This window comes from Spodoptera frugiperda, chromosome 2 (genome assembly GCF_023101765.2).
Source record: "Spodoptera frugiperda isolate SF20-4 chromosome 2, AGI-APGP_CSIRO_Sfru_2.0, whole genome shotgun sequence".
Lineage (NCBI taxonomy): Eukaryota > Metazoa > Arthropoda > Insecta > Lepidoptera > Noctuidae > Spodoptera > Spodoptera frugiperda.
In genome coordinates this window covers 7,568,992-7,581,962 of record NC_064213.1, presented here as the reverse complement: position 1 = coordinate 7,581,962, position 12,971 = coordinate 7,568,992, and the positions used below count along the sequence as shown (strand labels likewise).

General features: G+C 37.1%; 3 protein-coding genes across 13 annotated transcripts in view; 2 read left to right on the top strand and 1 right to left on the bottom strand.

Annotated features, from left to right (window-relative positions):
* LOC118268820 (uncharacterized) overlaps positions 1 to 5,018 on the top strand; it is an 86,761-nt gene extending 81,743 nt beyond the window's left edge. For 7 of the 8 annotated variants that reach the window (XM_035583504.2, XM_035583499.2, XM_035583498.2 and 4 more), the window contains 2 exons: positions 2,795 to 3,036; positions 3,160 to 5,018. In XM_035583504.2, coding sequence (XP_035439397.1) covers positions 2,795 to 3,036; positions 3,160 to 3,483 — 566 coding nt within the window. In that variant the 3' untranslated portion in view covers positions 3,484 to 5,018. Of the gene's footprint in view, positions 1 to 967; positions 1,124 to 2,794; positions 3,037 to 3,159 lie in introns of those variants that run through there. The other variant, XM_035583502.2, reaches the window with a different exon arrangement.
* Positions 5,019 to 6,111: 1,093 nt separating this feature from the next.
* LOC118269192 (ubiquitin carboxyl-terminal hydrolase calypso) lies at positions 6,112 to 12,188 on the top strand. The gene is made up of 8 exons (XM_035584165.2): positions 6,112 to 6,620; positions 6,706 to 6,853; positions 7,150 to 7,333; positions 7,808 to 7,959; positions 8,387 to 8,581; positions 8,786 to 8,856; positions 9,304 to 9,513; positions 9,894 to 12,188. Exons 1-8 carry the CDS (start codon positions 6,255 to 6,257, stop codon positions 10,086 to 10,088), a joined length of 1,521 nt encoding a protein of 506 aa, XP_035440058.1. The 5' UTR covers positions 6,112 to 6,254; the 3' UTR covers positions 10,089 to 12,188.
* Positions 10,625 to 12,971, bottom strand: part of LOC118269190 (clustered mitochondria protein homolog) — a 25,079-nt gene continuing 22,732 nt past the window's right edge. For all 4 annotated transcript variants that reach the window (XM_035584162.2, XM_050701014.1, XM_050701034.1 and 1 more), the window contains 2 exons: positions 12,700 to 12,914; positions 10,625 to 12,608 (listed from right to left, as the gene is read on the bottom strand). In XM_035584162.2, coding sequence (XP_035440055.2) covers positions 12,473 to 12,608; positions 12,700 to 12,914 — 351 coding nt within the window. In that variant the 3' untranslated portion in view covers positions 10,625 to 12,472. The remainder of the gene's footprint in view (positions 12,609 to 12,699; positions 12,915 to 12,971) is intronic.

The following is a 12,971-nucleotide window of genomic DNA, read 5'->3' as shown; positions in this document are numbered from 1 at the left end:
CAATGATTTATGCCATACCATGCATCCAACAAACAAAAAATTCTAATACTCTCTCCGATAATGGATGGAACATTGTTTTTACAATAACAGATAACATGTTATTTACTTCGATAACCGTAAAAAATAACACTTATATCATTTCTTTAATAACACAATAACAGTTGAAAGAATACCGTTATTCAACTATTGTGTAGGTTTAATCCATTTAACGAATATTATCGCTTTAACGAAACCGAGGTGGCCGCGGCGTCGAAGCCTTACTTGAACGAGTGGGCGAAAAGACCGCTTACAAGTGTTCCCAGCCTGCAGCCAGCCCAAAAACTTTAAATCTGCCAAGAATTATCATAATCGGAAACCTATCAACGTTATTGGGACAGGGTTAATCTCGCCTCACTGTGATGTTGTTGGTTTATGTAGCGCATGACTGCATTAAATAAGACCGTCTGGCCCGCAATGATTGAAATTCAACCACAGGCGCGGATCACAGAAAACTGTTTTATTTATCCTGTGGCCGCAAGTAATCCATGTTTTTAGAAAGTTTTATATTACTGCATTTTTCCGTATTTATCTAAATTCTACAATCTTTCCAATAAGGATGCTTACTGTATAACCTCTGACTATCCCATCTAGAAATAACAGGCGTGAATATTGAATCAAAACACCTAATTCCTGTGATATCTTTGATAAGATGTGACCGAGTTGTTAATAGTAAAACACTAATATTCCGTTTACCCACATTCCTACAAAAGGGACATTGCAAAATATTTGCCGAGATCTTCTTAAATACTGACGTAGTTGTCAAGATGACCTACAATCAAATCGTCTGGGTACCTATCAAATAACCGATAAGATAGTGCGTTGCTCTTGTTCAATCCTTCCTTCAGTAGTGACTGATAATTGAGAGGAAGTGAACATTTGCATATTCTACATCAAATAATACCTGTAACTTTGAAAATAATTGTGACATCGCAGTTGACAGGCAGCCATATTGCTTTCTTTTAATGTCACTGGAGTTTTAATGTCGATGGTGACCAGTGAATTGAATTCGGAAAAATGGCATTAAATACAATATATCCGTATGGCCCCTTTGAAAATGATTTAAGAGCTAGAGGACCGGTTATGTGTAAGTAAATAACTTTAATACAATTTAACAATGTTTCTTTCTCCTTTGTTATACTACAGATATATAGGAAACAGAAATGAATATCAGATTCCACGATAGCAAGTATCTTAGAAACCGGAGTGACGATTACATTTTTGAGTGATAACAAATGTTTTGTTTCCAATTCAGTTGGTTAGATCGCAAAATTTTTAAATATTGTCTTACATTCCAGAAGAATAAAACATTGTTGCCTTGAACTTAACAAAACAAGACGATCTGTTCCGAAACTTGAAATCTTAATTTTAATAAAACTATTCACGCTTGCAACTATTGTTAAATTCAATCTTGAACCGTGTAAAAACATTAATTTTATTTAGATTTATTCATTCCTTTTTTAAAAGACATAAGAACATTTTGTATAAGTATACTATGTAGGTACGAAAATCATGTTGAACAATAAATTATAACAATGGAGATAGTAACTGGTGAAAAGCGGTATGTGTGTTGACATGAAGAAAATTTTCGCGCATTTTCCAGACTGATGAAAATGCCATACAAAATTTATTATCTGTCACTTATCTGCATCACGCACGTTTAGTGACATGATTCAATGAGTGCATTCCATCAGTTTTTCACCAACTTTTATTACCCAGATTTAAAACAATGTTTTAAGATTTAAAATATGTGTAGCTAGGTACGGTTTTGATAATTGAGAACGCAATAACAGAAATCCTTATCGTCTACTGTTTGCACGACTGCATGTTAAGTACTTGCATACGATCGCACACACGATTAATAACTTCTCAAATTGCTACATTATTATCATGTTCGCGAAAGCCATGACTGTCAAAAATTAAGGTCTTAAATACCACACTCAGCTTTCAGATTCTTTATAGAATGCGGTTTAGTGTCCGATAATATTATACGTAGGTAGTAATCAGTTTTCATATAACCAGAATTTTTATTCAATATTAGGTACATTAGGGGGCATTGATGTGACTAGATTAATTGCTGATTGATTAAAATTTTACCACGGCATCGATTACACTTTGAACCTAAGACATAATTTCCAACAGTTTTCCACCTCGGTATGGACTTCGTACTATAACGAGCTTGCTATACCGTAGTGTCGGCGTATGTCCGTGTAACATCTTGATTCTCGATGACTGTTTGGTCCGCAGTCCGCGTGACCGCTCGGCGCACTCCACCGCACGTCGCGAACTTGACCCACTTCTCCAGAGAGACCATTGTCTTCGCGCTAACCTCGATCATCGACACTCGACCACTTCGAAATTAACTCTCATGAAATATTCCTCATCGCTACCACGGGAAAACGATTGTTTTCATGACCTTTCCGTAATTACGGGTCTCTGACTGAGCAGCCCACATTTATTGAATAGAACAATCCCCGTTTCGTGTCATCTAATTGTGAACTTTCCCAACTTTCGTTTCGATCACCGGTTTGTGAATACAGAGTCCCGTTATTACGCCGTGTCATTGCCCCAGTAAACTACATGGTGTTTTGCTTTCCACCATTTGATGAGTTAACAGTTTCGAGCTTCCGGATCTACCTCCTTCCTGTGACCGATACCATTATGTCGTTAAGTGTTATAAAAGCGAAAGTTTAGCTTTACTCACGATACCTCACGAAGAAGTTCACAGACTAATGACATCAATTGTTTTGATTTCCAGGCATGTCCCTAGACGAAGGCAGACAATCACAGAGGCCATACAGATATGGCATGGTGTTGCTGTGCGCCGGCGCGCTGATCAATTGGCTCGGCCTGGCGGAGGACTACGCGGAGCCCGTGCGCTACGTGGGCGTGGCCTGCATCGTCGCAGGAGCCCTGCTCATATGTGCCGCCATGTGTTGCTGGCTGCAGTCGCCCGCGAGGCAGCCACAGACCGACCGCGCGTCACCTGACACACATCAGGTAGGCTTACTTCTTACATACCTATTACCTATAGTTTGTACAACAATTTTTCCACAATTTAATTTACTTACTATTGTTCCCTTATCAAGTTCGTAATCTAATCGTATTGTTTATCAATTTCAGATTGATGATCCCATCCACGTAATTTCCATGCCAGATGAAGAAACAATGCAGCAGAAGCCTCCAGACTACGACACGGTGGCGGGAGCCCCGCCGACATACGACGACGCTATCAAGCTGAACCCCGCGCGCCTCCTGCCCGCGACGAGCAGCGCTCGACACGAGCTGCCGCCGACGCCACATCTGACGGATGTGGCCATCATCCCCGGCCAGCCAGACGACTCGGTGCCGCCCACCAGCCCGATGACCGCCATCGCGCCCATCCACAGGGCGCAGGTGCCCAAGACGCCGCCGCCACCATACAACCCCACGCACGCCATCAGATGAAGGCCCGGCTGGACAACTTTGTTACTTTAAATCGACTGCTGTTTCATGTGATGAGACTCGTATATAGCAATTAGTCCACGTTGTTGACATCGCAACAATGTCACGGTATTATATTTATATTGTACGTACATATCCTAACATGAAACTATTGTTTTAATTTAATGTAGGTGGTCGAGAGCGTTGCGTACTTATGTGATAATAGGGAAGTTATTATTAGTTACTTATTTCCTGCTCTGTACATAATTATAAATTTTTGTAAAATAGTGTTTTGTTAAATATGTACCTATAGTTAGGCAGATAAGTTAAGAATTCTTCCAATAATTATTTTATAAATTGTGTTCCAAACAGAGCACCACTGTGGTTCCAAATAATGATAAAGTAGGATAAGTCAACGGCCGGCAGCCGTGGATCGGGTCGGCCGGTAGACAACAAACACCCGTACATATCTGTTTATATCAATTATATGTGTTTAATGCAGTAGTAGTGTCCTACGTGACTGTGCCATTAATTCCAAGTCCTCTGAATTTGTCACTGGTGTGCACATCAGTGTTTATGCCAGCAGTTTTCTTATTTAATAGTTTGCTCACGAGCCTGTAGGAGTAAGACACACTGCTATCACCTTGTAAACCGCAAAGGGAATGTACATCATCAGATGTGAACCTTACATTGAACATGCCTGAACAATGTTGTGTAAAATTAATTAGAAGATTTGATAATTGAAACTCATCGTTAGCTTGTCGTTGTGATAATGACCGTTAGTATCATCGTTTTGTGGACTGTCGAGTTTATTATCTTAGTAAAGGTATTATACTTAGTTTCCCGTTCCGATTTGTCTATTCTAGTCTTCAAATTAAAGCATATTTACTTAAATATTCTGTTAGATAATCCAGTCATGCATAATAATTTGTAATTTGTACATATTCTGATTGCACAACTTATATTTCGAACAAAGTGACGCTCATTTTAAGTGCTCTACAGATTGAAATAGTCAAATCTACACACTGGGTATATTATGCTAGTCAATACGCCCAATTTGCATGAATAACTTGTCAAAATTATAGTAAACGTACAACTAACGATTTGGCATGTTAATTGCAGTTGATTTGAAGTTAATAATGCATTCAAAATACAAAATGGAAACCAATATTATCGGATGTACTAACGAGTTGATAGTCGATTAGGGACGTAGATTTAATTAAATCGAGAATCTTCTTCACTATGGATCTCGTGGCCTAACAACTTTAGGAATACTTACTAAGAATTGCAAATTAAGAATTAAATCATTAATTAAAATCATCATTGACGTTCATAACTAGCCGTGTGCTTTCGAATGATAAAAAATGGGACCAATACTGTTTATAAATAAAACTTAAATCGTGTGCTTAATAATACTAATTGATTCAAACAGCGCGTGCCTGCAAGTCTTTATGAGGATTTTACAATGCTGAAGTTGTGCATTTATTATTTGTACATTGTACAAAGTTCGGAAGATAAGAGTGTATATAAACAAAAATAAATGTTGTTGAAAGTAATAATTGTTTTATTGTTCATATTTATTTACAACCTTATGTACCTGCTGCTCGTTTTTTATTGTTATCTTTATACAACTATGGATCACGAATTAACATCGCATATTTTGTTCAGTTGAAAAATATCAACTACAGTCCAAAAGAACATTAGTAGATAGATACTACCATCTATTATACCCTGCAGTCCCTGAGAAAAATGTTCTCTGACAAATCTTGAGAAACAAATTTAGTTTTGCTAATTGAGGGACAAGGTAGAAATGACCTTGGTCTGGTCTTGGTCCGTTAATAAAACCTCAAACATATTTAGATGAGTATTTATATTTTATAAACACATTTTGGATAACTTAGTAGCGCAGATTTTAACCTAGTCCACATTCAAATTTAACTGCACGGTCTGCGCTGTGGCTGGGCAACCGGCTTCTGCGTAACGTGTAGCGGGTTCAATTCCCGCACGAAGTAACTCTTTGTGTGATCCAAAAAATGTGTATGTGATATGAAATTATAAGTTAGTAAACGCACCCACGATTTTTCGCTGGAGAATATCATAGTGGGGGGCAACATTTAAAAAATAATAATATGATAACAATATCCTGAAATCTAGAGGTGCCGGCTAAAAACAACGAAATATTTATAACCCGTATTATTATACCTGTAAAGATATATTTGCTACTTGAGAGACACCGTGGATGATGATGGTGGTATTGTCTTACCGAGTCCACATACCAATCATCCAACTTCAAGAAGTCCTAGTTAAAAAATATATTAATATTTCGTAACCCCTCTTTCTCACACCTTATACACCCCTAAAAACTATAATTGCTGATTGAGCGACAGAGTGGTCTTGGCCTGAAATGGACCCATTATAAAATCTCAAGCTAATGTACAGTACAGTACAATTATGTTGAACTATTATTATTAAATTGCAATTAAATATAAATTATCTAGTAACGTTTAGTTGCTATGTAGTATGCTCGTTTAGTTGGTCCGTCTATTAGTTTGTCACAGACACAGACTATTTTAACGTTGGTACAATAAAATTGTACAGATTGCACAATAATGGTGACCATTGGTAACACTGACAGTGACATAACTGACATAACAATCACAATGACATTTAAGTGACAAAAACATTAGGATTGGGATTTCTCAATTTTTATAAATAAAAATCTATATAAATACGCTGATTTAAATACTAAATATCAGCTGTTTCATCTAAAATAGTAGTCATAATATTCGAAAAACATGCCGGTGGAAATAAACAGTTTAGTAGAGGGATGGCTCGAATTGGAAAGTGATCCGGGACTGTTTACTCTTTTGTTAGAGGATTTCGGTGTAAAGGGGGTTCAGGTAGAAGAGATTTATGACCTTCATAAACCCTTGGAAAGTCCAGTTTACGGGTTTATCTTTTTATTTCGATGGATTGAAGAGAGACGTTCACGAAGGAAATTCGTTGAACAAATTGAAAGTTTCGTGCGCGACGAGGAAACTATAAACAGTATATTTTTTGCACAACAAATGGTCCCAAACAGCTGTGCCACTCATGCGTTGCTGTCTATATTGTTGAATTATCCTAATCTCCACTTAGGAGAAACATTGAGCAGGTTAAAGGTATATTATCCTTTTCTTTTGTAATACAATACAAAAGATCTTTTGTTACTGCAATTTGACTTAATCTTTGTTTGTCAATAACTAGCACCATACCCTGGGAATGAATCCTGAGAACAAAGGCTGGGCTATAGGAAACACACCAGAGCTGGCTTGTGCTCACAACTCTCATGCCATCCCACAAGCTAGGAAGAAGGCTGATAAGAATGCTGGTGTCTCAACTGGACGCTTCACAGGTAGGCCAGCATGAGAGACTTATTAGAAAACTTTAATGTAGCTAAAAATACCATGCTTTATGGTATTTAATTTTAGTTAATACTTATTATATATTATTTAATATGTATGATAGAACAAATTCAAAACAACAAAGGAGATCAATTAAAAAAAATCCTGTGTATCACTTATATTCTCTCTTGTTTTTATATAAACACATGTTATATGGTTGTAGGTAGCTATGACTACTAAATTCTTAGCTTCTTGCCTTTATGTTGCTCTAAAAAACAAATTTACAAAGAATACATGACATTTTCAGGTGAAGCATACCATTTTGTTTGTTTTGTCCCCATAAATGGGCATTTGTTTGAACTGGATGGCTTGAAGCCATATCCCACTGACCATGGACCTTGGGCGACTGATGAAGACTGGACTGACAAGTTCAGGAGAGTGATGGCTGAGAGACTCGGCAGAGATGCTGGAGAACAAGTTCATGATATAAGGTATATTTACAAAAGCATACAAACTTCTACAAATATAGGACTGGTAATAAGATGACATTCTTTTAAATGACTTGGTTGTTCATTAATGTTATGGTTGATTCCTTCAATTTATTTTTCAAAAGTTCATCATCACCCAATAAGTGGCCACACACACACACACACACATTAATCACCATGCTTACTCAATGTGGGTCGGAGATTTCAAACTTATATTTAGAAATTATAAGCCCAGGTTTCCTCACAATATTTCCTTTGCCGTTTGTCAGTGGTGTCTAAATAATCTTAGAAAGTACATATAACTCAGAAAAGTCACATTGGTACTTGCTGTTGGTAGGTTTCGAACCCACACTATCATGCATGAGAAGCTTCTTTATGATTATTTTCCAATAAAAAAAAAAACAGATTCAGAATACTTACTTTCTTACTTTTCAAAAGTATCATCATTCAATTGTAATTGTCCTATTAACATTTCAGATTTAATTTAATGGCTGTAGTACCCGACAGACGGATAGCATTGACACAGAAACTGAATGCACTAGAAATGAATCAGAAAAGAGTTAAAGAAGCAATATCAAAGATTGGGAAACATTTGCGACATTTGTTATCAAAGCGCAGAGAGGTTACTGGTAAGTTAATTAAAGACTATTCTTCACAAATTCACAACTTGTACTTTGTTTATGTCCAGCATTATACTGCAAACAGGGTCAAAATATCTTGTGTGCACTTTAAGGACTGTACTGTTACTGGTCTGTGACCTCTGATTTGTTTCGATGTTTCTTCCTATTTGAGGGGTGAATAGATACAGAAGAGGGGTAAATATAAATGTTGGGAAAATGTTCTAACATCTATTCACCCCATTCTTGTGTCTATTCACCCTTTGAATTCTATTCACCCCTTTTACCGTAGTCCATTATCTAGCTTGTCGAAGAGTATAAATGCAATGTCCAGAAATAAACAATAATTTAATTTTTAACACTTTATTAACCTCCTAACAAAGTGAGATTATTCTCTTAAATGCAACATATAAATAAATATACATTTAACTTTTTACAGAGGAAGGAGAATCACTCTCAGAAGAAAGCAACGAGAACTCCCTAAATGAGAATATAGTGCAGATCAGTGAGGAGACAATACTGACTGCTTTAGAATCATCTCAGTTGCAGTTGTACGATGTAGACTACACTCGTCCCATCACCATTGAGATCGGGGCCAATGATCGGCCACAGCAAGACAGCAGCATTATTCTAGGTAAGTAGGAAACTAGGATGTTAAAATATTATCTTTATTCTTACAAATGTCTTGAGTTGTCTGAGATTTTTGATGTTATCTTATCTTGATATAACATGTTAACAAGTTCCGCATAACTTAGTACGCATTTGATAAATTGTAAACAAATTTTAAATGGTTTTGTATGTGAAATTGGTAGTTTCATGTAATTTGTTATTTTTTCAGTTGACCCAGTTGAGCAGGGTGCTGTTGTTAAGTTTATCTCGATCAATAGAGACAATCAAATAGTGGGAGATGTAAGTATAAGTTCTTAAATGTAGATGAGATTTCAATAATTTTAGTACCAACAGTATCAAGTTTTTATGTACATATTTCATTTATAAAATACTAGGATCAGGTTCAGGTTTCCGAGAAAAAAATATGCATGATTTTTTTGCTACTCACAAATAGACCACATACCATTTTTTAGCTATCTTTCTTCATCTTCCATCTCCATACAAACTTACAGCCCCCATTTAAGGAAAGTGGGGGCTTAGAAAGATATTAAAAGCAGACTAATCACTCTCCCGCAGGGGGCGGGTGATGAACTGACTTCATACAAAAAATCGTGTCATAAACTCACTCTGTTGCGACGTGATGAACGGACAAACAAACTAACACACACACTTTTCCATTTATAATATTAAGTAACTTATTCAGTCGCTATTTAGTGTGCTAATAACATAACTATCTCCTCTTTTCAGCTATACCCCACATCTATAACCGCGTTAGTAAAGAGCAATGATGCACCAGTGCTGGTCTGTTGTGAGACGGAGCCTGATCAACCAATCAAACTGAGGAAGCTGTTACTGACTCATTCAGAGCTGAACGCTTTGATGAGCAGCATCGTCAATGAAGTGCAGCAGTGCCAGCAGGCACTCAATGATGAGAATGATAAGAGAGACATGTATAAGGTAAATTGGAATATTTAACCTAATTAGATGTCATATAAAAATGAATTTCTTGAATGCGAAAAAGCAATGTGAAGCAAATAGGCACACTAAAACTGAGAACTAACCAACAGACTGACTCTTTTAATATTTTGGTTGAATTATTTCACTTTTGAGTGGCTGAAACTCTTGACCGTCGCAATCACAGCCCTATGCTTTCCATAACATAGCATAAAATCTTTTCTTTGCCTAAATTCGTTTATGTTTCCCAATTTAATTTGCCTAAAAGAAAATGTCATTAAATTCTAATCTAAGTAACTGTTTTTTTTTATCTTTTATTTTAAGGGTTTTATTCTTGAAACATAGTAACTGTTTACTAAATTGTGTAATTTCCTTTGTTTCAGGTGGACGACTGTCGTCGCACGCACAACTACGACGAGTTTATCTGCACATTCTTATCCATGTTGGCGGAGCGCGGCGCGCTTGGCGAGCTAGTAGCGGCGCAGTTGGAGCGGGGACGGTCCTCGCGAGCTCGCCGCCGGCGTCCTAGACCGAGGCCCCGAGCTAGGCCGAGACCTAGGCCACGAGCCAGGAAATAACACCAAAACTTGTATACAAACCTGTTCTATTGCAGCTGTAAGCATTAACTATCTACATAGAGGTCCTGCTTTACTAGATACCGTTGTTACAACGATCTCAGATTCTCATACAGACTGTTGCCTTGTTGAGAGCACTACTTTGCGTTATTCGCTTTGGCTATTGGCTAACTATACTCATTTGTGAAGTTAACAGTAGGTCTAGAGATTGTATTCCCAGAAAAAAATATAAAATAGCGTCGTATTATGTAACCTTCAAGAGATTCCTAGTATTATGAGTATATAAAACTACTCTATAAAAGTATAGGACTGCCTGTAACATGCAGAGTATTGAATAAAAAAAACAATTTCAGCAAATATGTTACGTAGATTTGATAAGTACTATTTATAAGTACAATACGGTATTTATTTACAGTTTATTAGAACTGTACTCTTGTCAAAGTAGCTAGACTACTTGCATCAAATGTGGCATATAATCTTACAACATTTCATATTGTATTATGCTTGTGTGTAAGGATAATAAATAAATAAAAAAAAAGTTTTTTTAAAAACGATTTTTTATTATCATACTACGAACAGCGCCGTATTTACATAGTCATCATATTGTTAAAGAAATGTAACAACAACGATTGATTATTGTTTGCTTAGGCACGTACTTCATCGAACAACATTCTTATATATTTAGCTAACGAGCACTGTAAGATGTGCGTATCGATGACAATCGCCTTATATTAGGACCGTCGCGTCGTAACAGTAATATGAATTTAGTTAATATTATACCATAATATAACAATCCACATTCTACAATATTATTATATTGTTACACACACACGTCAGTGATATGCACACAATGACGAAGATTCGACGATGGTCTGTCTAACGTGTAACGCGATCTTATCGATACGCATAACGTGCAATCTATTACTATAAAGTGGTAACAGTATACTTCTTACATACACAAGTATGGCCTGAAATATGTAAACTACATGAATTGACTCAAAAGCACAACTATGTGAACCCATAAGTTACATTATTAGAGTAGGTTATAACAACATGAAGACAAAGCTACAGATCCAGTGGTTGGCAACACTATCCGCATCTGTTGCTGTTGACTATATAAACATTTGTTCCGTACAAACAAAACTATACTACTATGAAAGCTTATGTTTCGATGCTCACAGTGAGTAGGATGATGTGCTAACACAACAAATCTAATTCGGATATGTAGCGACACAGTAACAACGGATGACGACATGACGTACAAACTGTTGATTTTGAAAGGCAAAGTACTCTTAAAATACATTATTTTTCCCAAAAAACATTCATTCATAAACATTTGTTCATTTGGCGTCACTGACAAGATATCAATACCCATTACAAGAATAGTTGATTTATATCATAGAAGTATAACATGAATACACCATAGCTAAGTGATCCGTTCACAAGGCTCGTATATTACATAATATTGACCACAAGTATATCATATTCATTATAATACATTTCATAATTTATGTTTGGTTGATTCAATGATCTTAGTTTACATACCAAACAGACATGGAAGCCGAAACTATTGCCAGGTACAATATCTTTATTGCATAACAAGGCAAGTCACTCGATGATAAACATGCTATATCACAGACTAACGAAAATATTACACAAACTTACATGCACTACATTCATATTATGGCACTAACAACTAAACCTGAAACTACAATGTAACGATAAAGGCAGTGTTCGTATCGAGCGAAACTCATTCCGTTGATATAAAATAAACTATCATCCATTTGCATGCGGGTAGCATTCTAATCCTGTTACATTTCAATCACAATATAACTGAATTTCTACTGCTACAGGTGTTTCAACAATATACTCCCGTACTAGTTAAAAAAAATAATACTCGACAATAACAATTCATAAAACCATTATAATATATATGAAGGACAAGTTGGCAGTAGCACCAGTTACCATAACATAGCGACATACACGGTCTCAGGATCACAACCAAAACTTATTGCTATTATCACTACTTGAATTGCACTACTCTGGGTGTTGATAAAATTGTGAATCCCGAACGGAAGCGTAAAATTAAAACTAGATCTGCGTGATTTGAGCGAAACGTACGCAACATGCATCAACTATCGCACTCCGCGAGAATTCATTCAAAATAATCAAAATAACACTTAATTATTTGATCAAAGTAATATCCTCAAAATTTTTCTAACAAAAAAAAATCTACATCAAACCTTAGCACACTATTCACTACCGCATACATTCATAGATAAGGAACAATATCATCAATCAATAATTATATTAAAGTAACAATGTATATGTGAAACGTCCCGTGCGACGGACCGTGTGCGAGCGAGCCAGCCCTGCCCGGCCGCCCTTCAACTGTCCGCCGCGTCTGTCTCCATCTTCTGTTCCTTCTCTTCGCTGCCCAGCTCGCCCAGGACGCCGGGGATCGGGAGCTCCTTCAGCTGTCTTTTCTCGATTTCCGCTTTGAATTGCTCAATGTCTTGAGGGCTGTAAAAAACATAGATACATGAGCAATAAAATTAATGATACCTATTTTTAAAGAGTATGTGCTGAGTGTATGAAAATTAAGAATAATCACCTAATCTGCACGAAGAGTATGCCGTTGATGAGATTGAGCATGTCGATGACGGAGGCCATGCCGGGCGGCTGGATGTGCAGCGGCGGGGGCGCGGGCGCGGCGTGCGGGGCGCGGGCGTAGGCCTCCGCCAGGCGCTTCTGGAGCACCACCGCCTGCTGCGTCAGGTGCCGCAGGCATTCCGACGACTCGCGGGTCTTCTCGTGCTTCTCTCCCAGCTGTGGAACAAACATTTACAGTCAACATAGCTCAATTATGTAAAAAATATTATTACT